Genomic DNA, 27,799 nt, shown 5'->3' with positions numbered 1-27,799 from the left:
AACATTTCCATATGAAGATACTTATATAAAGACAAAAAGGATGGAAACTGGGATGAGATGGACAAGCAAAAACCTCATGATCCATCCGGGATTGGAGAACGAATAAAGATTGTCGAGATGAAGAGTGCTCAGACAAGACCGAGAGATCAGGAGGGCCAGGATGCTGGCAGAGACCTCAGCTATTGGTAGGTGGGTGTGCTTCCACCAGTACCAGATGGAAAGAAGGACTATTATCTTGCCCTGCACACCTATTGAAGAAGGAACCAGTAGCCATAGTGCAAATATTGAATGACAGATGCCTAGAATTATGGGCCAAATACTCTAAGTTACTAACATGGGTCGACTATGAAGCAGGACCAATATCCATAATACCATTAAAGAATGCAACATGCTTCAGGAATGGAGGCTCGATTCTGGTTGGAGAAACTGAAGGATGTAAGCAGGTGCACGAAGTGCCAGGAATGAATGGAGGAACTGCCGTACTGATGGACCAATATTGGGCCTGTGGATCGAGAGCTTATATGCAGTTGCCTACGAATTCGGGAGGAATATGCTCCATTCTAATGGCACATGTTCCAGCATTAGTGATTCCTCAAAGTGATTCTCATATTGATGAATTCCCAAAATTGGATGAGCATATGAGGAAGAAGAGGTCGCTCAACCTCTATCGCCAAAAGAGAAGACATTATTTCTCGGCAAAATCAATAGAGGCCTATGACAATATTCCAGATGAGCATAAACTGTTCAGTAAAATGGCGATGATAATGACATCTATATTCCTGCCAGGTCTCCAGACTGCAGTAAATGCCAAGGGGCTAAGTGCAAAGTTTTACTGCAGTCTGACTCTTGTAAGTTATTGGAGAGACCCTGTCTGGAACCACAAAGAGCCTGTGTCACCTTGTAAATAGGTTACTCTGAATGGTTGGTAGTAGAACCATAACTATCTCCTACGTGAAAAGTACGTAGTCATGCCCCTTGGTTATAAGATTTCTCCTTCCTACCCAGTTGAGCGTCTTACACATGGGTTTTTACCAGTTCAGAGACCTTGTCCATATATTCCTGGGTATTTCAAATTATAGCATTGTCACTGGCTGGTTGGTTATTTTGTCCTTTTCACTCTTCTCGTAGGAAATCGAGGGCATCTCTGAGGTTTCGTCTGTATACCAATTCGAATGATGAGAATCCAGTAGAGGCTTGCTTTGTCTACCTTACAGCAAACGGGCCCATGGAATCAAATAATGCCACTTCCATCCATCCTCAGCGACCACCTTATATCGAATCCGTTTCAATATTTTGTTGATGCTTTCCACTAGGCTGGTGGTCTGTGGATCATAAATGGATGTTTGTAGAGTCCGTCTTTTCATTAAGTCCTTCATGTCACTCAGCTGCTCTCCTGGTCTATCAAGATTTCTGCAGGAAAGACCACCCTTATAAAGAATTAGATGAGTACCTGTAATATTGCTTTAGTGGTATTATTTATCATTGGATATGAGTTTGAGTAGTTGACCACCACAAGTGTGACATGTTGCCTGATCTTGATGGCTCTAGTGGTCCACCTACATCCATACCAATCCGGTGGAAGGGCACCTCTAGGATTGGTAACAGTTGTAACAGTGTTCTCAGTACATCATCTGGTAAGGTCTTCTGACAGATGGACAGCAAACACAAAACTTTTTAAACTCTGCATTTACTCTGGACAAGTAGAATAGGCTCAGCATGGTCTTCTGTGTCTGTTCTAACCAGAAATAGCTGGTTATAAGGTTGGAATGGGCCAACACTAGCAATGCCTTTTAAAAGTTTTTTGGTACCAATAGCTGGTGGTAGTTGATATAGTCTCTTCTAGCATTCACGCTGATTCAATATAGAAGCCCTCTTATCTCAACCAAATGCAGTGCTTTCAAGGTTCCACTCTCCGTTTCTGAAACCATGGACTTCCTGGCTTGGTCTAGGAGTGGATTCATCATCTTGGCTGCCGCAAATTTGACCAAAGACAGAACTGGGAGATCATGAATCTACCAGTTGACTTCTTGAGCTTCTGCTCAGTTTGTGGGCTCAAGGGTTTTGTGTCATGACCCTTGCCCCTGGCCCTGATTGGCAAGTCAGCCTTCCAGTTGGGGCCAGGTCAAAGGCCTTAAAACCTCAGCCAAGACTCTCTTGGAGTCAGTCCTGGCGCCTTTGGTACCAGGCTCATAACCATCATGAAGACCAACATTAGAATGGGACTATTTACTTGGGACTATTTAACTTGGGGGGGGGGGGGTTCAGCCAACATGGAGGCACACACATAGCTCAGTTACAAGGAACTGAGCTATGCGGTCTAGTCTTTTGGGTGTGGCAGGCCTGGGACTACTTTACCTGGACTACTTTCGGTGTGGCAGGCCTGGGACTATTTTACCTGGACTACTTTACCTGAGACTATTTAAACCACACCCAAACAGCAGAACATGCTTTGCGTTATTCTGCTGTGGGCAGCGTAACGCTTACTGTGTCCAGTTCTTTGATGCCAGCTTGCCAGAAACCAAGGACCTTCAGAGAGAGAAAGAACACTACAAAACTTACCTGGAACAGTATCCTGTCTTCAATCCATCGCTGACTTCAGTTCCACTCACCTGAAGGTATGAACTCCATCATCCGGCACTGCAGGCATCCTGGAAAACCATAACCTGGAAAGAGGAGAAAGAAAGACAGCATTAGAAAGCGTTTACTCACGTTTCCCCCGCGAATGAAGAAAGCCACACAATTCTTACCTGGGTAGTCATCTCCTGGTCAGTATCATTGCTGGAACATTACAGCGCTCGGCGAGGAACATTGCAACCTGCAAGGAGAGAAAAGACACAGGTTAGCAGTACAAAAGGCGAAACAGTGCCGCGCATCGCGCATTACTCACTGGACAGCATCGCGCACACTGTGCTTTCGCCTACCACCCCATGCTCATCTTCAAACTGCATGACAACACCAAAATACCTTTCCATACCTAAAAGGAAAGAAGCAAGACATTATTATTCTAAGAGGAACATAAGAACTGCATACAAAGGCTGTAAAGCAGCAAACGTACGGAGTTGCAGCAGGCCTGGATTCCCACAGGGGGGCTTGCACCAGTGAAGTAACTTGGTCGCTGCTCGCCCCACCACATCTACGCGCCCCTGCCACGAGGATCAGGACGGAGAATCCCCCTTTTACAATATTACGGTGAGGAGAAGGCCCAAGGGGGAGGAAGGAGTTGAGGCCAAGGGAGGTGGGAAAACAAAGACATTCTGGTATTGAATCCAGCTCTCCTATATTTCAGACCCATCTTTAACCAGAGGCCTTACAAAGGGACCGGGAGAGGGTTTGAGAGTGCAAATCATCCAACCAGGGCTGGGTGGCGTCCCGGTGGATACCAGGTGAGCGTAACATTTTGACCTATACATTTGGAATGAGTATGCGTTCGCAAACACATTGAGTTATGGTCTGCCCACGATTCAGACTATAAGGGGTGTTTGCCAAGTTCAGCAAGAGTTCCTTGATCCCGCCTTGATAGTCTGTCTATTACGCCAGCATCAATCTCCAATGACCGCTTCAGGGCCAACCCAGACTTCGGGGCCACTCTCCAATAGGTGACCTTTGGCATGTCCAACTTCAGAGCAGTCCACATTAAACCATGGCCCTGTAGCTGGAACGTCATTTCTACATCAGCATATAGATCACAGCCAGCAGCTCCTGCCGTCACTCGAGTTAGCAGTTGGGCCATGGTGGTCAGTCTCACCACTCTTAGCATCTTATGTGGCAATAGGTGACCTCTGTATCGGGGTCTCCTGAATCCCACTTCTAACACCACGTGTCACAGAAACCACTCCAAGTCTTTGAGGCAGTTCAAGGGTTTTTATTTGTATTGTTGTGGGCCCTAGGGCCATCCCTCACGTCTCCTGTGGGATTTCCTCCCTACCACCATGCATCCGTAAACCCTGGTTAGTGCTACTGTCCAATTGCTGACTGGGACTACTAATGGCTCTCTAAGTGCCGGTATCTAAACTCCCCCAGGGACTTCCTGTCTTTCCCTACTTTAACCAAATGTTACTTTTTTTTTTTTTTAAATGGGAATTTTGATAGTGCCTTGCATTTGCCTTGTGGTATTTAGACTACTTCAGTCATGCCCACTGACTCCTACTCTACACTCACTACCACTTCCTCCCGTTTACTCCTCCCATCAGTCCTCCATCCCGCAGATATTTCACTCCAACTCTTGCATTCACCCTTTCATGTTACCACTCATCCCTCTCCACTTCATTACTCACCACTCTCTGCTACTAATTGTCAGGCCATGGTGGAGTTTAACTGGTCTCCTAGGAATCACGGAGGATAACCACCCCCCTCCCCCCCACAAAGAAAAGAATAAACTGGCTCCCTTAATATAGAAATACAGAGCTAGCTGTAAACCCTTCCCTGGAGCAGAGGTGGCTTATGTATTGTGCCTTCTTCAAAAGAATCCTGGCACTAGGGTACAGGAGCTGGAAGGGGGATAGAATAAAAAATAGCAATGTTAAAGAAGGTAAAGGAGATAATGCTATATACACTGTAAAGGTGCAGAAGGAGGAGACAGACACACAGTGGCATGTTTGGGGCTATAGACTGATTAGCCAAATGAAAAGTAAGAGAAAACCTAACTTCCCCTAACTCTAAGAGGGCTTTCCCTGCCTCAACTAATGGGTCTATCAGAATGTCTGTAACTTAAAGAGTCCATCATTGTGTTTCAAATCCCATTAGTGTCCCTTACACTTCAAACTAAAAAGTCTTAGCAACTCAAAGCTCCATTCCCATGAGAATGACTCCCTTCTGCTGGTATTAGAACTCCCTTCTGCTGGCATTAGATTTTAGAAAGTCACAAATCAAACAAGGGTTTTCTTCGTCAAGCAAAAAAAACAGGTGGAATGTCTCTTGCCCTGGTTGCAAATCCCAAAATTAAAGTTGACAAAACTAGCCAGGGCGTTGGCTTCCCTTTCCCTGGCTGAAAGGCCATTGTATTCTTCACCAGTGTAACCGGGGGGGGAATGACTCCCTTCCCTTGGCTTCTTAACAATTGTACTTAATTGGTGAGTACCAGGAGAATAACTTATTTTTCCTGTTAGGACTTGCAATGACCACAAAGTCCAGAGGGAATGACTCCCTTCCCCTGGAGCTTCCTTTTCTTCTTCTCTTTGCACTAAAGCTACTTGGCTCAGTCCTGTGCCCAGCACTGTCACGAGGAAGAGGACTTCTCACAGTGAAGATTATTTAGGGTTGGATCCACGACCCTTGGTTTTTGTCTTTTACCCGGCCCCTTTGGTTCACTCTTCTGCCAAGTAATGTCACGAGGAGGAGGACTCTTAATGCAATTTTTCAGGATCTTTACAACACTTCACTGTTGGTCAGTAGGATTTATTGGACCACCCCAATGAGGAGGCTTTCCTCTGAATTCTGTTGTCGGTTTCTCTGGGTCCCAGACGCTTCCATGTCTTCTTCTCAGCCCAGCAACCCTTGTGGCCTGTTCCGAGACGCTCATGGTCTCCCCGGTGTCCCTGCCAGCCCACTCGTACCTCCTGCTACCTTTAGTGACCTTTGTGTATGGCAGCTGCAGTTCCCTGGCCTGGAGCCGGTTTTCCGCCTGCTTTCTCCAGTTGTCTGCTTCAGTGGCTGTTTGCTCTGCGTGGTTTGGCTCCCTGCAGTATCGGTACTAGGGTGGAGCTGCAGAGTGCCCCTTCTCACAGTGTTCGTGCCACTACCTTGCCTGTATGCTCCTTGATCCATCGACTTTGGATCCTGCAGAGCCAACTTCTGCTTCCTGCCAGCGTTCTCTGCTCTTCGGTCTTTGCAGCGCAACTGCTCCCACGCCCGACAGCGTCCACGCCTGCTGCTACTCCGGGGCCGGTTTGCCAACAATGCAAGTCTGTTATTGATTTTTATACAATGTTGCCAGCCTGGTCTGAGCCCATTGTATAAGTCCTTCCTCTATTTCATGGATCCATGTACATAAATCCAGGAGGCAACTCGTCCCAGTACATGGATTACCTGGGTTCCCATAGCTCTTCTTCGTTTTAGGGCTTTCAAGGACACTCAGGTCTTTTACCGTGCAACACTACATTGATCTGTTGTGTAGAAAGGTTAGTACAAGAAAGACAGGCCAGAGTGTGGAGTGTGACATTTTCTGATAAGGGCTGTACCATAGATGTTTGTCCTTGTCTGAAAACGGGGGAGTGCTTCCTCATGGGATCCTCCCACTGTGTACCACCCCCAGGGGGACTATCGGGTACCTGCATCATGTCCCTTCTTTATGGGACCAGGCTCCCCCTCGAGGCAAAGTGACGACATCTATGGAATGCTCACAACACCCTGTTCCCCTTTTTTCCCCAATGGACATACCTTGGTGTTCCTGAATCTTGCTCTAACCACCAGATGGATTCTTATCTACTCCTATTGGTATGACCAAAGCAGTAGGCCAATTGAGTCTTTATCTCTGTGGTGGCCATAAGAGAGGGAGGAGTTTAGACAATGAAACTGAGGCAGGTCTTAAGTCAGATGAGGTCATGTTCCTAAACAACCCTTGAGAATAAATAACAAAAGTCTAATTACCCAAGAAAAAGGCTTCTTGGATCTTCATGAGCATGAGTTGCTCGTGAGATACTGGCTGTGTGCCGATTGATCCTTTATGTAATGCGGTTTACTCTCCCTGGTGGCGTCTCCTCCTCGGCCGAGTCAACAGACTTTGAGAAAAGAACCTCCATCACATTGTACAGAGCTGTCATCTTGGATGTCGGTACATTTGGCCGTTTGCCATCTTGGAGGTAGTGTTATCGTATGGGAAACAGACCACAGAATCAAGATAGCGGAAATAGTGTGATAGTGTGCAAAAGGGCTGCCAGAGATGGCTTGGAAGGTGTTGGACAGTTTGCCAGGTAGATGGATTCCTAACACTAGTCCTCCTTCAATAACTACACTCCTCCGTACCACTACTACATTCCTCCCTCTGCTCCTCTTCTCCTTCCACTGCTCTCCCCCTACTACTCAAACACCCTCCGTTCACCCAGTACCACTCACTTCACATCCGCTGCTTACACTAACTTCATCTACTCACTCGTCGCATAACCATGCACAAACTGCAGAACCACTTTTTCTCATCAGTCAATACCCCACTTGCTCCAACAATCTCACCCGCAAGCTACCACTCCTTCCTTCCTCCTGCTGGTCTTTTGGTCCTCCTCCTCCACCTCCACTGATAACCTCACCCAAATAACCCACACTTCCCATCCCCTGTCCCCTGATTACATTTCCCTCCCTCTGTACAGAATGGACAGCTTTCCCTGGCCAAACTGGACCCATCTTCCCCTCCCAGGATGTATATATGCATGGGGAGGTTTTCGAAAGCAGGCTAAGCCACACCCACTTTTTCAATTCGGTCATGCAGAGTAATAGCCATAGTGGCATGGGAAATTCAATGTTCATGTTTGTGTTTCGCGGTCCACTCCCTGGGATCGTTTGAGTATTAGTCCTTGCTGGTTTAGGAGACTGCTGCTTTCAGATGTGGACAGGATGGCACCTCTGCCATTTCTGTGTTGTAACAGTGCACGGCTACACTGGGTCTGTCTCTCAGCAGGCTGCTTCAGCAATCTGGTCTCCGTGGCAATGTGGTTGTCGTTCTGTTGGTACTTCAGGCAAACTGGTGTTCTGGTTTTCTCTTCCCAGCTCTCATCCTTGGGCTTGCCGGTATCTGCAACCATTAGAACGCACCAGCGAGCATTGGTACTTCGAGGGAAGGCTGGAGACAAGTTTCTGCATGCAAGCATGCTGGCAGCAGGGGAGGGAACAAATGTGGGCCCTCTCTGATGCTACCGTCGTTATCAGGGAAGGGACAACTGTGTATGGTTTTCTGGTATGCTTCTCACCAATGACTGAGGGGTGCCTGCCCACGTTTGACAAGACCAGGAAGCTGGCCTCGTCACATTTATGGGCTCACCAATTGGAAAGCAGATGACACAGATCACACTTAAATCAGTTAGATGCCAAATCAATGCATGAAAGGTGGTGCTTCCCAGCACAAGTTATCACACTGTGTTGTTTGTATAGAGGGAAACTAAACGTTCTCTTGATAACACGAAAAGGTATGTGGGGCAAAAGGGGAAAAGAGTGCAGATTACAAGGTGGTAAAAGCTCAGAATAAAGTTAGGTGTTAATTAGTTGTAAACCATAATTTGTGGGAGGGAGAGGGTAATATTTCAACTCTCAAGTGCCTTAATTACTACACATCAATAGAGATTAAATGTATGGAAAAAACAGAAATTGGTAGCTAGTTCACCCTCCCTTTACTTTAAGGCCTTTAAACCACCGGCTAAACAAGCCACTTATCCTAATGGATGGTATTACGTGAATTTAATACAACAAATTCAAGTGTCAGATGATGAAAACTGCTTTTGTCATATGGGTACCATTTTTGTTTTGTAATTGTAAAGTGTTAATACACATTTTGAGTCTGCGTACCTGAAGGCATACTGCTCACAAGTGGGTGGGTTGTCATTGAGGTCTCCGATAATAAATGTTAAGAGAGTTTGGTTGGTATGTACTGGTTCTGGACTATCCTGCACTCCAATCAGAAGGCTTATGGAAGGGTTTAACCGGAAAGGATCAGCTTCCCGGTCTATTGTTCTGGCAATCTGAATTACACCTGTGTCTAAAAGAAAAGATACAAAAACATTACTTTTTTTTAATTTTTTTAAAAAGATGTACAATTTCATTTTTTTTTGCACAGATTTACTGCATACGGGTTTAATTACTTCATTGTTGAGCGACAGAACATCTCAATTTAAAATACATGATAAAGCATTCTTTATTGTAAGGTTTCATAGTATTTTGGAAATGTCAATTTGGCCCGTTAATGTGTTGCTATTCTCAGTTTGAAAAAAAAAACATGCTTACATTTTTGTTACATGTGACGTGGTTTGATTGTCTAAGAGAAGCAGCGCAAAGATAACCTGTTACATGTTGAAATAGCACGTTTGTGAGGCAAGCATAAGGCACAACTCATGGCACAACAATGTGGCAAAGCATGATTTGGTTTTGCATAGAGACTTCCTGTTATGCAGAGCAGAAGCTCTTAAACACCACACATGAGCCCCAGAACCGCTGATCACATGACCATTGAAATGAATAGAATTGATATTTTATTTCTATCGCCCTCATGCACAAGTGTTTCGGAGCGCGTCCTGACAAGTCCACCAATTACATCCCTCAAAAGGTCCATTGAAATTCAAGGTGCTACTAGATAAACTACTCTCTTCTTGCTGCTTCTCAGGACTTTTGTGATAAGTACTTTTATTCCAAAAATTGTTTAATTTATTATGTCAGTAGTATTCCTTTACAGGGAAGAGCGTGGTTTTATTGTTGTGGTGTCCAGGCTCCATGCAAAACATGGGGTGCCGTTGCGCTATCACAAGAGGAGAATGGGCAGAGAGAAGCAATTGGTGCGCAGGCCAAACTAAGTGGATGAATATCTCAGGCTCTGTTCCAGCGATGGGGCCCTACTTTATCCTCATAGTGTAGATGTCTCGTTTTTTCGGATAGGACACAAACCACTCCCACTCAACCAGCCAATGAAGGCGAACTGTACAGCACAAGTGAAACAAGAGCAATCAACATCCAAATCATGAGACTACGTTTCACGAGTGAGCCAAGTGGACACAGACAAGGGTAGCATTAATAAAGAAACAAACAAATGCCCATTCTAGAGATCAAAGGGGCTATCCTGTTCTCACACCCTGCGACTGCCCAGTTCACTCACAGGGAATGATCTTGTCCACAGTCAAAGATCAGAAATGTCGCTTATACGTTTCTCTGTTTGGCTCCCGCCTGAGCCGCGTGCATCATCTACTGAAGAAGTCTGCACTTCATCTTTGGGCTGCAGGTTTCCAGGGGTCCCTGAACATGCTTGTAGACCTAGTTGCGCTGGGTCCTCCTACCGTGGCCACTGGCTTCAACACCGGACACAGTTTTAGTCCAAATAGTCAAGGCAGCTGCAAAATCTCTTTAGCAGAAAAGATTGCTCCCAAGCCGTCTTGGTGCGGTCACTGTTCTTCTGCCTTTTCTTAGTGCTTGGTCACCCCCGCCTCGGAGGGTCTGACAGACTCCCTTCACTGACCCATTCCTCCACCTACCACTAATGTCTGCCCTGGACCAATCTGGCTCACTGGAAGCCATTTGATCAGTAGGATTAAGGGGGTTACATTGTTCTCACCTTCTAGCTAGGACTTTGCTTCTCCAGGTGCCTCCTAGGTGTATATTTTGACCATCAGTGTCAAACATCCTTCTAGTAACTCGCTTCACAGATGGTGACCCTTTCCAAACAATTTACCTTTAAATGGGACACCTGGGCAATCACAACCTCCTCCACCATGGGGGCACTAAACCCCCTGATTGTGTTTTGTAAATGACTACTGGTACCACTGGCCCGTCCACAATCACTGCAAGCCTCTCTTATGGCCAGAGTTCTCTTATCTTTTACAGAACGGAAACTCCCAAAATGCACCTAGGCACAACCAAGAAATCCATGAAGGCAACTAGGGGATTGGAATCGAGAAAAGGAATGGAATGGGACCTATGAACCCCAGAATTACCCCAGGGGGATGGTAGAGCAGCAGAAACCAGAGTGAGCAGGGACTGTAGGAGATCAGGGTAGACCGAAATCCTCCACAATTGGAACAAATGTCACCAGCGCATGGAAAAACACACAAGGAAAAAACGGCAGCTGGAGCACATGGCAGCCACCCTGCAAACAGAGAAGAGGGTCAGGCTCAAACCCTTCTTAAAGCAAGTGCAAGTTTCATTTGTCAGATCCAGCGATTAGCTACGGGGACCCTGTGACCAGGGAGGCCAATGGGAGCTGGAAGGATTGTTGGAAGAAGCAAGCCCAGTGTGGTAGGTCAGAAGGAGGAGACGGACTCTGATTAGACATTTCACTGGTATGTTTATTAAGGAATATGAATAAATCCTATATTTCCCTATTCTATAAGTGGTCCCTACCTAACAAAACTAGCTAGGTGCTCGTCAGTTGTCAGTGAATGTCTATAACTGAAACCGCCCACCGCCCGACTCTCCTAACAGACCCCACCGCTTTTCTTAACAACTTAAAGTCAGGAGAATGTCTCCCTTCTGCTGAGGTTGGTTGACTTGTCTCTTAGCCACTTTTTAATAAATTATCTTCAGATAGTCTCTAGTGATCACCTTAATCAGTTCATACAGCTTCGTTATTATGGTCATGGACCTTTTTTTGTATCGAAGGCCAAATGATAATGTTATTGTATAGCACTTATGCTCAAGCTCATTTTTATAGAACAAATATGCATACAATATCACCAAACCTCTGTTGGTACTCATTTATCGACCTAAGAAGGATGAAAGGCTTTTTGAAGAAAAAAAAAAAGTGGGAAAAAAAATCTTTTTTTTTTTTCAATTTTTCTTTCTTCCAAACTGGCCCAGGCATGGCCAGAAACCGGTTCCCACTCCTCAGGGACGTTTCAGCCGAAAGACCGAGGGGCCAATCCGACCCTGGAGAGAGGTTAACAGTCGAGTGTAGTGTAATGACGAGGGACGGGTGTGAAAGGAGAGTAAATAGAGAACGGGGCATAATGAGTAGGGGGGATTAGAGAAAAAAAATAGAGAGAGAGTATGTAAGAAGGGTGTGGATGGAGTGCAAGGTGGTAATGGGAGTAGTGGTTAGGATAGAGTGAAACAGGCGGGGGCATATTTGGAGGAGATGGGCAGAGACTGTGATAAGTGACATGGTAGGAGAGAGGCATGGACAGGGCATAGAGAGTAGAGAAAGGGATGAAGAGAAGGAGCGTAGAGAGAGAGGAGGAGAGATTAGGAGAGGAGCAAAGGCAGGTAGTGAAGATGGGAGCAGTGAAGCTAGAGACAGAGTGGGAAACTCCCCAATCATCCCCAAAGCGAACTTGTCTGGACAACCTCTCTGAGCTTGCTGTACTTCTGCTGCTGCTGCAGGAGCCGATTGCCAGGGAGAGGAACAACAAATCGAGTGCATCGTTTTTAAGTCAGACCTGAGCTCCAGGAAGATCCTCCGGACACCCATGAAGCAAGACTGACCAAGCCTGAGCCACCTCAACAGTGTGCTGGACCCCAGATGTGAGGAAAGTCCTTTAACGTATCCAAGAACCGCGGTGGTGCTATTTGCGAGAGACGCAAGTAAACTGAAACCGCAAAGGGCTGCTGATCTGAATTTTGCCCATTGCTGCAGCTGACCTTTAATTCGTAGTGCTGGAGTCCCCGGACATCCTCCCTCTTGTCCACACAACTTAAGCCCAGGAACACCGGATCTGCAGACCTACAACTGGAACAGAAGCCAGCTGGAACCAATTTCTTCAAAGATACTGTAAAACTAAGGGGTTGCTTACCTCTTGTTGTGTAGCCTTGCTAGCTCTCAGTTGAGATTTGTCTTGGTTGCCCTTTTGCAGAGTTGCTTGCAGCTTTGCCCCTCCCAGCTTGTGGCCCTTCAGGGAATGCATGTCTACAAACATTTCTAAAACATTGTGCAAGACTTTTACTTACCTGCAAGAAGAACTTCAGCTCCCCTAGACTTTGCTCAAGTGACATTGGCTGTCCTGGCTCCCTGAAAAACTCTTCTTTCGTCTAAATTTTTTGTTTTAATCTGTCCCTCCAAAAAGTCACACATTCCATAACTTGTGTTGCTCGGAAAGGGTTAATTTACTTTGCATTGGGGGGGGGGGGGGTCAAAAAGTACTTACCTGCTTAAGAATATTTGTTAACCATTGTTTTGTCCCTCCAAAACATTTCCTTTGACACCCCACTCAGTATTGCTCTAAATGTGCCAGTGATGAATCAATGTCCACAGTGTCCTAGTTATTTAAGTCACCTGAGGGTGTAGGAAGTGTCTGTGTGCCATCCCCAATGGGTATCTATTGATTTAGTGAAACAGAGTGTGTATTTATTGTAGTATATTTTGTGTTACATGATTGCTCCTTTCTAAAGAAGGCTTATTCAACTGACTGTTAAATGAATTAATAATTGTTTTATCAAGAAACCTTGTGTATAATTGTTTATTTGAATAACTGTCATTGTGAAACTCTTGTTACAACCTTACAGCTCACATTAACCCCTCTTGAGAGAACTTGTTTAGTACATGCTTATACCAAAGGTTGGGTTAACTATTGCCAAGAGGACAAGGCTGGTGCAGTGTCCCACAGGGTACTGCATACAATCTTGCCTAACACAGGCTTATTGGGTTCTGACAATGGGCCTCATTCCAAGGTCGGCGTTAACCCGCCCGTGCTACCGGCGGGTTGCCGCCGACCCGGAAACAATGAATCCGCGCCTGATTTTCCGGTGCCACCGGGACATTACATGTCCCGGCTGAGCGGGAAGTCAGGCGGCAGATTCGATCACTCCCCATTCCCTTAGAGTCCCATAGGACTCCATGGAAGTGGGGAGATGGAAGCACTGGCACCATTGCTAACGGTGCTGTGCTTCCATGACGACTGTCTACCGGGACCGAAGCGCCCAGCAGGGTCAGACCTTCAGTGTGGCGGTCCGGAAACAAGGGTGCCAGTGATCTTACCGGCACCCTTGTTTCCTGGCCGCCACACTCGGAATGAGGCCCAATGTGTTTTGTTCTCTTGTGGCAGCAGAGCTCCATACCATTGGTTACTCAACAGTTTGGGCTAATGTGATGGTCAGGTTCACAGTTGGATTGCCAGCCTGTCACAGCCTGTCCCTTATTTCTTTGCGGTTTGTTTATTGTTCGTATGGACCATTACCGTGTCACGGATGACCTCTACCAAAAATGTACAGAGGTTGTAGATGGCAGCTATCTCTATAAGAGCCTCAACATACTCCTCCAGTTTCCCCTTACAGCTGGTAGCCTCCATGGAAGAGGTGACTCAGTCACTATGTTGATTCTAGAGAGGTAGAATTTGTCATAATCCGGGCATCGTGGACTAGAACAAGCCCGTTCGTTCACCAAGTAGGGTCTGGTGAAGAGACTGGAGGTGCCTGCACACCTACTAGGCTTCTGACCCTATGCAACACATTTGCATCAAAATCCTCTGATCTGGATCTACTACAGAACTGTATGTTGCCTCCAGGTAAGTGAGATATTCTGACTTCCACCTTTTCCAGGGTATGGTGTAAGCCTGGCTTATATAGGAACTTCAGGGGTGGGGGGAGAGGGGGATTCGGATAGTTATAATTGGCCTCGGAGGGTTTAGCAAATGTATATTGATGTCTCTGCCTGGATTAGTTGTATGCCCACTTGTGTTTAATGAGACAGCACCGTCACCTTGGTCCAACATGGGGCAGCTGTGCAGTAGGTAAAATGGAAGGAGGGATGTATTTGCAGTCGGGTTAAGTGATGAACTTGTACCCAAGGGCTGTAATATGCTCTGTAAGCGAAGCAGTGGCAGCGTGATCCAAATTCTTCATTCTCTGATGTGAGCTCACAAGGCCAGACATCATCCCAAATTGAGTTTCAAGGGTAGGTCGGCACCCTTGAGGAGGCAAGTCTGTGGTTGCTGGTCCACCTGTGCGAGTGGCTTAACAGATATATCTGGGAGAAGGGGAGTCCAGGGAAGGTGGTGTGTTTTCAGGCACATAGATGAAGGTGCAAGAATGAAGAAGGAGAGGGCTACGGTATCACGTAAAGCAATGAGCCCCCGATGAACGTGTGTAAAGATGGCAGGAGCCTGGGCAGGCAGCCACAGGCTGGGCGTGAGCTAGCTTGGACGGGCTTAAGGCCATTACAGTGTCTGCAACAGTCAGAGGGGTGTGCCTGGGCTGCGGGGCACTGCTGCAGGTGGGGCAGTTGAACGAACAGGCATGGAGGCTTTGCCGATTCTCAGGGGAACCCCGAGAAGATGGGCAGAAGTTCAGGCAGGAGCGACTGGAAGGAGACTTGTGTCGCAGTTGGCATGCAGGCTTTTGGGGGGGAGTCAACCTGCTGACGGGCTGCTATTCGCCAGCTGTTATGGAGGAGATGACAGCAACACAAGGATAGTTGGAGGTATTATTTATTGTAGGCTGCTTGGCCCAGACTTTTCCAACTGAAGGTCTGTCCAACTCAGGAGTACAAAATATAAAAATATTCTATTTTCTCAATTGAGTTAAGTTCTAGAACCCCCAAGTAATAGGGGAGGGAGGGCCAGGAGGCTAGAGACGGGAGGAAGGGAATCATTGTGCACAATTTTACAGTTGCATGTGTTTTCCCCTGCACGTTTTTATGGCAAAGAAAGTGAGGTAAAAATATTCAGTGATGACCTTTCCATGCGCAAAGGAATGGGTATCAAAATAACGTATTCCCTTCTAGGACCAATTCGAAGGCCCCACACCTGGAGACTGTGAAGGACTGCATTTACACTCCTATTTCCCCTCCCGTAAGGTGGAATTCACCTACAATTGGTGACTCTTAGTGGTGTGGACTGGCTTGACTTTGGATTGGCTCATGATCGTAGTGTCAGACGACATGTGAGAGTCTTGGCCCAAGGTTATTTTAAGGCCAGCCACCATTTTAGATTTCAAACTGTGCTCAACTAAATGAGAGCTGCTCATCTCTCTCCCCCGCCTCCCCCCCCCCCCCCCAAGATATGGCGAGTTCGTCAGTTTCTTTTCAGCTGCGCCTAGTTTATCAGCATCTACAACATCAGGCAGTAGGTTCCCAGTAAGCCCTTTCTGATGTGGACAGCAAGAGAAATTACACTTTGTGTCTTCTGTGGCATTCGTTGTCAGAGTCATGCAATGGGAGTGGCATAATGCATCTGCATGAATCACATGGACTGGGCTGGAAGTGCCTTCGTTCATGGTTCATGTTGCAATGGTCTAAGTGCCAGTCTCACGATCAATGCTGATATGAATGCAGTACTTCACGTTTTCTCCGATGCTGTTGCTGCTGACGAAATGATGATAACGCCATTTGGGACTTCAGATTTCTCTGGCAGAACCGCCAAAGAAAACAATGCTTCCGAATTCTTATGTTCTATCTTAAGGCTGCTCCAATCCAGGATCTGCTTTAAGTCGACGAGTGCCCAATCTCCATGCTCGCAGCCACAGGCATGATCCAACTTTGCCGCTGAAAAGTAAAACATTGTTAATTGCCAGCTGCCAAAGGTCTATGGGACTCTGTGCATTGCGATACCCACGCGATCCTGGTTAGTTAGGGGTGGGGCAAAATGGCTAAATCCGTTACACGTGAAAATTGGTTGATCCCTGGCAAAATACGCCCTATTTGACAATTTCACCCACAGAGTGGCCATTTAGGGGTTTTTCCTGCTCGAATTTGCGTTAACAAAAAAACAAAAACAAAATTACTTTTTGGCAAATTGCACCAATTCCGTTTCACCGGTGGGATATTCACCTAACCCTAGAACTCCTGCTGCAACAATCACCAGGTCAAAGTTACCTAGGCTGGCTGGTGCTCCACGAAAAAATCTCCAGGAAAATGACTCTGGAGCTGGTTTGAGTCCCACCAGTTACAGTGACCACTAGCGACTGTGGACCTAGAGGTAGAGTCATGATTGTCATAGCTCCGGTATCTATGTAAATGTCTGAGCAATGGACATTTGTGGCAGTGGATCTACGTGATATAGTCTCTTATTTGCTTGAAGTGCCCATCTCGAAGGTCATCACAACGGTAGCCCATATAAAACACTATGGACGCCAGATCACCAACAGTACGTAAGTATTTTACAATAGTTCATGATACTGTGGCTACAATATATGCCAGCATTGCCACTATGAAACACATTCATGATGTTGCATCGCACAAAATATGCCAGCATTGCAACTTCAAAACATGTTCATGCTGCAGTTGCATGCAGTCATCTTAAGCCAAACGCATGTATGGGTCACACTGTCACACAGACACATATACACATGCTGTCAGGCACAGAGACTCACTCACACACACCCATTCATACTCTCTTGGGCGCGCGCGCGCACGCGCACAGCCTTCTCTCCAGCGCAGGGCAGCAATATTCACGAAAATTTGCAAGCATTGGAATTAACACATGGGGCCCGGGAGATCCAATCTAAACATAATTGCAAACCAATCTTTAGTATGTAGCGAGTGGCACCTTTGTGGCGCCACTCACCCTTCTAGACTACGATTCCATCACTTTGTGAAACCAGACTTTGCCAAACCAGTGGCAGCCGATGTACACAGAGAGATGGAGCATGATTGAAAGGGACCTCATCCCATCTGCATGCCCCTGGCTTTGCCACCCATCATCCTACTGCATGATCACTAACTGTACTGGCGCCATGATACCTCCGGGTCTTGGACATTGTAAACAAATGAATAAATAAATACATATACTTGTAACTGCTGTGCCCTGTTACCCCCGGGTATGATGCGCATTATAAATAATAAACAAACAAACAAAACAAGCTATACCTGAATGCTCCCCTAAGCAGCTTCATTTTCACAAAGGGATAATGGACTGGCTGATGGCATCTGAAACTTCGAGTATATACTGGATAATATGAGGATAGATAGGAGAAGATGAGCAAGGCCACAAAGAGGGCCTGAAAACATTTGCAGTTTGTAGGGTTAGGCGGGAGGATAGCTCAGCGGCAACGTTCTCGCCTTGGAAGCAAGATGACATGGCGCAACAAAGGTTCGATCCTTGGTCCGCGCTTAGAAACCGCTGGGTATTAAGTGCGTTATAAATAACCTATCATATACCTGCCGAAGGAGTAGTGCAAACATACAGTGCAAGGGTGCATGTACCTTCTCAAAGTGATCACGGATGCCCAAGCCCCATCTTAAAGGAAACATTCAAAACGTTTCTGGGACTGAGTATTGCGCATAGTTTGTTTTGAAATTCTCTGAAAAAACTGAGCTCAAGTGTCCTTGTTGAAGAAGAGCCGAGTCCTGACAAGACCCGGGAACTTCATTCACTGGTGTCACGTCTCACATTGTGAACGCTCCACGTCTCTCACCATATGACCCCCAGCTAGACACATGCATCAGTAATGCAAACACATACCGGTTAGGGTTGATTCTGGCCCAGAAAAAGAAAGGGACTTAAAATATGGTCCCTTTATGTTAAATGCATTGTCTGCATCAGAAAAGAATTATTCTGTGATTGAAAACGCAATGTTCACCAAAGCTTGGGAAACAGATTACTTCAGAACCTACCAATGAAGATGCAAGATCGAAACTGGCAAGGCTGGCAGTAGATTTACAAGAATTCACGCCTACAGTGGAAGAAGAGCCTAGCTGCCTGTGCATCGTCCCTGTCCTGCAGAGAGCAAGCACACACAACATTCTTGAAGGATGAACGTATAGTGGCCTCCCCTCCAAGATGTCCTTGGTGAAGAGGGGGACAGAGCGAGCTAAAAGGAGAGCACTGAAATAGTGAATTGTAACGTCACACTACAGAGAGTCTGAACATCTGTGAATAAAGGTTAGGGCAATGAAAGATGCCTATAGGAGGCACTGCAACATTCAGTCAAAGAGATCCTGACATCACCGACAGAGCACATCGTATTTAGTGGGTGCATACCTAGCCCTCCTTTTGGAGTAAGTCTGACAATCGTTGCCACAGCACGCGAAGGACTTGGAAGCCACCCTTACAAAACACAAAATGAGAGAAGCATACTGGTTGTCTCAGGTGGCTAATGACATGGAAAGACCGGTACTCAGTACTATGCCACCTTGATACAAATCTACATCTTACATAGAATTGCCTTCCCCATTGCGATTAGTGTGTGCATCTTGCACTGTTCCTTTTTCGCTACTTCCTCCTCCTTGCTAATGCTCTTCCACCTCGCACATATACCCACTGTGTGCACCTTTAACTATTGCCGGATTGCATCACCATACTTTGCTTTTTGTACCTACTATCATCGTCTATATCGACCAATCCTGGTCTTTCTGCTCCGCTGCACTCTCCGTTTAAGTATTACTAGCATGATATTCTGTGTACTAATGCGCATTAGACTGCAAGCCAGAATGCCTGCATGGCTTCTATAGCGGCTCCTTCTGAAATATTGTGGCCAAGGACATGATTACGCACGTACCTTTACCTTGCCTCTGCAATGGTAACACCTTCTGAATAGAGAATAGACCACGTCAACATTCCCTCTGTTTACATATATGTACTACCTGTGCACGCTACACACACTGTCTGGCTAGTTCAGCCTGGTGCTATACTTATTGCCCACTCCTCGCTAGACTGTAGCTCACTATGTGTTGGCACTACCTCACGCAAAACACTTTGAGGCTACTTCTTCTCAGAACCTCCATTGCATGCACCTTCTTTTACAGCCTGCCTATCCAGCCCACTCCTCTTGAGTTACTGAAATTCACCACGTCTCACCTAGTTAGCAGCCCGAACTACATCTGCCCTATAGCTCAGAGGGCGCCCACCCCCGTCTCTGGTATTTCGAGTCACCTCTACACTGACACTTAGACGATGCATACTCCCTTCACTAGCAATCCCTACCTGGATTCCCCTGCACTGTGGTTGGAACACTTCGCTACCAAACCCACACCAAACCAACCCTGCGCCCTGCACCTCAGGAATACTAGACTACGCTCTAAATTCCTCCGCCCTGTCTCTCAACCTCAGAAGCGATCTCACATCACCTAGAGTTCCTGCACAAAAAACACTACCTCCCAAACAGCCATCGGTGGACGTTATAACCTCACCTCCGAACGCCCATGGCCACAAGCCACACAACTCCAAAGAACCTCTGATCAAGGGTGCCCTGATCAATGCTAGGTCACTCCGTGCGCATGCCCTGGACATTGCTGATCTCATCACAACCCAGGACCTTGATTTCATGGCCATAACAGAGACCTGGCTACATGCTGCCTCTGGGCCTTTACTAGCTCTCGCCATACCCTCTGGTTAAACCATTATTAGTGGTGACTGCAATACCAATCAGTCGAAAGGCAGAGGTGTCGCCTTCATTCACAAAATCTCCATTGGCATTAGAAGCATCAGCAACCAACAAATCCCATCAGCAGAATTATTGTCAGTCAAACCCTCCATTTCACCCAACCAAACTGCCACCCTACATCTCATACCGACCACCTGGACCCGTCTCCACCTTCTCGGATGACATTATGTCCATCATAGCTGATAAAGCTAAAACTAAACCCTAAATTATCTTACATGGCCTCTTCAACCTTGGTTTCGAAGACCTTAACGACCCAACAGCTCTTGATTTGGCCAATACTCTAACTGACCTGGGCTTCGCCAACTATATCCTGGAACCGACCCATTCTAAAGGGAGAACCCTTGACCGGCTAGTCGACATAAACTGCAGTATTAATCTACAGGCCAATTTACTGTGCGCTTGGTCAGACCATCACACGATTACCATCAACATTAAAGCTACAGACCAATGCCTCAAACAAGACATTGTCCCCTATATTATTGAACAATGTCGCATCATCATGCACTGATCCCACAGTATTAGTTGACACCTTCAACCAGTCCATGCTCAAAGCATTGAACACTATTGGCCCAATTAAGCTCAGGAAACCCAAACCCTGCGTTCACCTTAATTCTTGGTTTACACCACACCTAAGGGGACTTCGCAAAGACAAACGGATGGCTGAAGCCCGTTGGAAAAGCCATCCCTTTGACGCCAATGAAGACATCCTTACCATAGCATCCCTCAACTATAAAGAGGTGAACTTCCAGGCCAAAAAAGACACCTACAACAAACGCATTATGGAAGCGGAGTCTAACACCAAAGAGCTCTTCAAGATTCTTAAAGAACTTCAATCTCCAGCAACTCCTCCTGACACCTGTAGCAAAGACAGTACATGGTGTACAAACATACAATCTGCCCTCCTTGGCAAAATTGCCACACTCCAGTCCAAAATAAACGCTAAACAAACCTGTCTCCAGACTGACCATCAGCTTCTTCCACCCACACGCTACAACAACACCCCCACCACCTCTCTGACTTGCAGGCCTTTCAGCTTCTCACCACTTAGCACCACAGAGGTTGAAAACATCATCAACAAGCTCAAACCATCAAATTGCCAAGGTGACCTGTGTCCATCCCCCACCATTAAGGAGGCCGCACATGAACTAGCTCCATTCATTACGGCCCTCATCAATACATCATTCAATACAGGCATTGTTCCTGATAACCTGAAAGACGTGTGGGTCTTGCTTAAAATATTGGACTGCGCTGCTTACCTACAGATACAGGAGTACTCAGAATCCAACAAACTCCTTGGTCTTAGGCAATCAGGCTTTCAGCCCAGGCATGGGACGGAAACTGCCCTAATCTATTTGACAACACAAATCGAGGATCTGAAAGACAAAGGGAAACTGGCTTTGCTACTCCTATTAGACTTATCAGCAGCCTTTGACCTGGTCAACCACCAAATCTTCTGTCAGCACCTCACATAAACTGCCAACTTCTCAGACTCTGCCACCTCCTGGATCAGATCATTCCTAGATAACAGATCTATGTGGGTCTTCTCCCCCTCAGCTGCCACCGAGCCCTCACCTGTTCGATGTGGCTTCCCCCAGGGTTCTTGTGTTTCGACCCACACTTTACAATGTGTTCACTAAACCCTTATTTGATATTCTTGACTATCTGGGTGTCACCTACACGAACTACGCAGATGACACCCAGATACTCATCCCTATCACTGGAGATCATACAGTGGACACTAAATACTAAATCCCTGAATGAGGTCTACCTGGACATCCAGGCCTGGATGGCTCAACACAAGCTTTGTCTCAATGATGAGAAGACTGAGCTCTTCATCCTTGGTTCTCACTATCATCTCAATAAACTAGATCCTGCATTTAAGTCCTTTATCATCAATGGCAATACGATCAAGGTCTCCAAGGATACCAAAACTCTAGGCATCTACCTTGACTACACCTTGTCACTTTCCAGACAAACTAACTCTAACGTCAGCTTCCGCCTACACATGCAAACTCATTACTGCATGCCGCCCCTTTCTCTTAATGGCTAACTGCACCATCTTAGCCAGAACGCCCATCATGTCAAAGATTGATTATTGTAACACTCTCTACTTGGGGACGAGCCAACGTAACCTAAATAAACTGCAGGTTACAAGAATAACACCATCAGGGCAGCCCTCAACATTCCTAGAAATCAGCACATATCCGACACCAGATGCAACTTGGGCTGGCTCTCAGTAGCTCAGAGAATCTCCTTGAAAACGTTGACTCTCACCCAGAAGTGTCTTGCCAACCAGCCCCCCCCTCCCCCATCTACCTTGCTAGCCGATTTACACCCCGCGCATTCATTCATCCACAGAGAACTGCCCAAGCCCACTGCCTCGCTATTCCCAGGTTTAAGCTGCAGAAAGCGGGTGCAAGTAGCTTCCCTTTGCTCGCTACCAAATTATGGCACACACTCAGGTCAAAACTTTCTTTCCACTCATTCAAGAGTAAAACTAAACAGTGGCTTTATGACCGTGACAACCACTCTATGTAGCGGTCTTACTTCCTCCAGTGGCCATCCCTTTGCTCACTACCTGTTTATCATCATGCACACATATTTGTACACATCTGTTTTTGTAAATAGGACTACAGATGACCTAATTTTTGCTTGTCTCCCAGTTTCTGTTTATCCTGTAATGTATATATCTCTTATTGCTGTATGTACTTCTACTGTATCTTACATTGTCATGTACTTGTAATATTTGTCTCTGTAACTTAAGATATGCTCCCAGATGCCCCAGTGCCAGGGGCGCTATACAAATCAAGAAATACAAATACAAAAATGAACACCATACGAATGACAAGTAGTTACACATCAGGAAGGCTCTGCTGCAGAGCTAGGGGACCCACCTACCACACAAACCCTATCTCCCAAAGCACCATGGGACAGAGGCCTGGATTGTATTGGTCCCCTTGATCTGCTGGAACCTGAGATCAGGTATGGAATAGTGATGGTTGATTACCTATCCAAGTGGACAGAACCCCACCTTGTTCTCAACCAGGAAAACTACAGCAGAATGGTGATTGACTTGATGAGACATTGTTAGAAGAGTAGGCTTTCCTAAAGAGTTGGCTACAACAACAGAATCCAGTTAATTTCACAGAAGGGGGCCTTTCTGGCAGAGTACAATATCAAACAAGTAAAGGCAGCTCTATATCAAACACAAGCCAAAGGCAAACAGATAAAGCAAATAGATTAATCAAAGGAAGCCTCCAGCTGGCAGCCACTTCCATCAAAGATCTAAAGCACACCTGGATGGAAGCAGTACCCGTTCACAGGCGGGTACACAACAGAGTCACATGGCTGTTGCCGTTCCTGTTGATAAGGGTAGGGAAAGTCCAAGTGAGCCCAATTCTGCCCTGGTTGACCGTCATAAAAACTTAATATATCAGATAATGACATTGGGCAGCATGAGAATAGGAACCAAACGGAGTGAAAGCAGCACTATGATGAAAGATATTCCATGACCATGAAACTCCCGAAATATGCCCTGGGGACTGGGGCAAAGTAACATTGAATCACAAGTACAAAGAGACAGTGTTGAAATACAGCTTTAGACAGGGAAAAACAATGTGCTCACTGATAACAGCAGGGTGTGGAATACGGAAGTCGGTATGCTTATTTAATGGTATATGACAATAGCAGACCTGTGCAAAGGACCACCAAGGATGTGCAGAGAGGCCTCGCACATAGAGAAGGAAGACGAAATTAGATGACAGACTGGCGAACACAATTATTACACTTTGTGCTATGCTGGTGAGCTTGGGTAGGCCAAGTTTTTCACGAGGGACATAGCAGTGTTTGGGATGTGAGAGGAGTAGCAGAAAGATTCAGACTATAAACTGTATGGACTGGACAATAGTTGCACTTTTGTTGTGTAAAAAGTAGGCATTTGGTTCCCTGTTGTACGTGTCCCCTTCTTCCGAATTGCAAGAAACAACACCAAGCACAAGGGGCATGGAGCAGTGTGTTGTGCACGTAGCCAGGAAATGCGGGTAAACAAGTTATTGGTGCAAAAGGCAGGTGTAACAGTGCCTCTGTTCGCTCTTTCAAACATATCTCTACGCTGGACTTTCATAATTTAGATTTGTCGTTTGTTCTTGGCATTTCTGCAATACGGCAACTTCCAGCCATCCACCAGTATATGCAGAGCTCAATCACGACCATATTGCTGCATATGGGAAACCATAACATATAGCTTCATATTTGGTTTACAATATTCTCTTGCCTTCACATGGCATGGCTGGGACTTCTGCTAGCACAGGAGCAAGTTTGGTGCTCCAATGACTAGTCTACATTGCTGCACCGCTGCAGTGTTCTCACTTGTCAGAACCTGAGATGAAAGGACTCTAAGGCTTGGAGGTGTCCATTCCTTTCTGAGAACAACTGGAATTAAGAACAAACACATTCCTTGGATTTCAGCATTTACAGTCGTGGTAAGTCAGGATCAGGAGACGGACAAGGAGGCATGATTTCCAGACTTTTTTTATTCTCAGAAAACACTGACTTTTTACCTGTTCAGTGATACTGATCCCTACTCTATACAAATAAATGTCAAAAGGGGTTCCCGTCGGTGTGTCAAGGTGGCTAAACATACATGAAGTCCTCTGAGCAGGAATTTTATTCTAATCTACTTCCTATCCCCATTGCTTAAAAGAAATACCAAACCACCAAGACATACTTTGGGCCTTGGCCAAGGAAAAGGGGTGGCTGCTGGCTTCCAACTCCACCCGTTTCTCTTTTTACCATGTGCCTTTGTCTATGTTCACAGTTAAAAAACAATAAAAAAAAAAAGTGGAGTTAGTGTGCTGTCATCCCAGGTTTCCAGCCCGGTCTTTCGGGTTCTCCTTGAAATTTGGGTCTCACAGTTCTTCTACCCTTTTCTATTTCCCCTTTCTGTACTCTTGGGTTCTTTCGGTCTCTTCCTTCCCCACTCAGGTGTTTGCTCTGGCTTAATTCCCACTCTAGGCTCCTCAGTTCTTTCCCCACACCAGGGCTCCTCTCCATCTCGATTCCCACTTTGGGCTTCTTGGTTCTTCCCCCCACTCTGGTGCTTCTCCGCTTCTTCCCCACACAGGGGCTTCTTTTGATTTCCCTCCCCATATGGGATTCTCTCAGTTCTTTCTCTGTCCTTGTTGCCCGACTCCCATTCCTCAGAAGCCACTACATACATGTATTTGGCAAGCGATGTGCTGTGAGGGCAATGTTAGCTGACTATCCCTCGTCTGGCCGCAGATGACTCAACTGGACTCTGTGGCAGTGGGCTTTTTCTCCAGATTCCTGCTTGCATGGTGCAAGAGCTTGTGGGTGGTTCCTCCTCCGGTTCTGTCTCGACCTGTTAAGACACACCATTCTAGCTCGGGCTGCCAAAGTCCCCGGCTTCTGTTTCTTGCCAGCCATGCCGCATTGCATTCTCCAGGTGCAGGTCCAAGTGTAACGCAGCAGCTGACGTTCTGTTTCTGCAAGCGTCTCTCTTCCCAATGTGCGCTGTGGTGCAATTAAGCTATGTGGGCTGAGCGGATACTCCTTTCAGATTGGTTCATCACCTGAACTAGTTTGTCCATCGTTCTGCAGTCTTCACTAAAGAGAATTACATTTTAAAAAATGTAATTTGTTTCAGTTCCGAAGAACTTTTCACATAAATACAAAACATAAGAACATTCAAATTCTATAAAATCAATTAAGACATGATGAAATCTGTAGCATTTACAATCAAAATCATGCAAAACCCAAAGAGATACCTGAATGAAAGTTCCGTCAATCGCATAGTAATCCGAGTATATGCACAAACAAACAGCCAAATTATAAATAAAAAAACACCATTATCATCTAATAAAACTCTATTCTTATCCCAGGCTCCACTCCCCCTCATCTGCTAAATCGTAAACCAACTTTCGATTACTTGCCAGATTTTAAATAAGGCTATTTGTAGTGCAGAATTACTAGAATTTAGGCAATAATGCCAGAATTCATCACTGCAAATGGTGTCAGTTATACACAAATCTGCATAACTTGATTCTACATATGGTGCATATTTCTTTGCATGAAGTCAATGCATGTTGTGTTTCCAGTATGTTAGGAAATTTACAAATTCGATCTCTGGTCTCCCTAAAGAGGATGAAATTAAGTCTGGGTCAGAAGCCAAGCCAGCCATTGTTACTGGGGTTTCACAGACTTTAGTTCTTGCATAGCCCAAAAAGATATTGTACTCTGGGGAAAAGGGATGATGACTCCATTATCTCCCTAATATTTCCCTGTCCCCTAAGCAGGGGCCACCTCCAGAAGGATTTGGCTTACCCTGTCCCCTAGGGGCATAAAGTAGTTAAGCATAGCAGGCTCTCCACCCTACTTCCAAAGGGGGTGGCTCCCCCTGGGGAAGAGGTGATGAAATATCTCGATTTGTCATACAGTCTGGATAAGGAAGGAGGTGTTGATCCTTCTGGACTTTAATATAGAGGTTTCCAATCCATAGCACTTTATTCTTGAATATGCATTGCAAAAATGCTGTCTTGGTGTAGAATTTCATTCACATTTGTGGGTTATAGATGCTCTACAGGACTGACTCCTCAGAAAGCAGCTAATAAATCCCAGTCCGTGGGCAAAATGAGTAAGCTCAGGGCCAGGATTTTATAGATTTCCGAGATGGCTCTGTGGCAAATGTTGCTGGGAAGCAGTGGCTGCCGTATCATTTGACTTATCTCAAAAAACAGGGCCGTCAGTGGCTAAAGCTTTTTCATAGTACTTCAGGTTTGGGAAATCTTTAATAGGGGCTTCAGCTAGGCATGAGGAGTCGACACCTAGGTAGGAAAGGCCCAATGTAGGCAGAAGAATCTAGAACACACTAGCAGTGGTGGGTATGGTGATCTTCCTATGCAACCCTGCCCTTCCTGAATAGAGGTAAATAAATATTTTCTGTTGTACTTCAGGTTTCTGTGGTTCTCAACGCTGCCCAGTGCAGTTCATTGTAGAAAGGAAATGACCCGTCGCATCATCCGTACTCCATAACCGGAGATTTCATAATTGTGAACGATAAAGGCTGTAACACATCAGTAACATTTTGCAATTGTTTAATATCCTTAAATCTGAAATTAAACAGGTCCAGGTGACAGGTTTCAGAGATGTGCTCCTTTTTCAAACATTGAATGGACCTGAAAATAATGTGCAATAAATGCTATTTAATACTCGCTGTGTCACTGTTGGGTATTCAAACTGAATTTCAACAATAAAATCACATTCTAAAATAAATTGTGACGAATCGAGAGAATTTGGCCCTTCTCCCCAAGGGGAGCCTATCCCTTTGAGGTTAGGGAGGAGAGTCCGCTTCGCTTGACCCTCCTTAGGGGTTTGTGCAAGTGAGACTCCCCCTCAAGGGACAAGGACTCCTGCTCGGATGAGGATCTCCTTAAGCCATTTCCTTTAGTGGCTTATATGGGCTTTCAGAGATGACAAACAATATAGAAGCCAAGGACTTGGCAGAAGACAAAACAAAAATATACCTTTGCGAACAAGAAAGAGGATCGGTTTCGTTAATGAGAGACCTCCATAAAACTGTGATGAGTAGTCTGAAGAGTGAGTATCACACGCTGAGGAGTGGTGAGGTCGATAGAGAGAGCCGAGAGGGTAAGCAGGGGAAGCCCCCTTACGGTGTCACACCTGACAGAGGTGGAGCCAAGGAGAGTTGCGGAGCCCATGACTTTCAGAAGTGGCCTGGGCATGCAAACAAAACGCAGGGGGCCCAGCGTTTACACATAGTGAGAAGCCGGGAGACAGAAATCCAAATTCTGGTGGTCATGTAACCACAACCATTTCGTGGTGGTCAGAG

The 27,799-nt window shown here is 46.0% G+C and overlaps 1 protein-coding gene across 1 annotated transcript in view; it reads right to left on the bottom strand.

Moving 5' to 3' along the window:
- Window positions 1–27,799, bottom strand: part of CDHR3 (cadherin related family member 3) — a 642,490-nt gene that overhangs the window by 429,966 nt on the left and 184,725 nt on the right. The window contains exon 8 of the mRNA XM_069630086.1: window positions 8,488–8,677. Coding sequence (XP_069486187.1) covers window positions 8,488–8,677 — 190 coding nt within the window. The remainder of the gene's footprint in view (window positions 1–8,487; window positions 8,678–27,799) is intronic.

This window comes from Ambystoma mexicanum, chromosome 12, assembly GCF_040938575.1.
Source record: "Ambystoma mexicanum isolate Mex_15411 chromosome 12, UKY_AmexF1_1, whole genome shotgun sequence".
Lineage (NCBI taxonomy): Eukaryota > Metazoa > Chordata > Amphibia > Caudata > Ambystomatidae > Ambystoma > Ambystoma mexicanum.
This window is presented reverse-complemented; position numbering and strand designations above follow the sequence as displayed.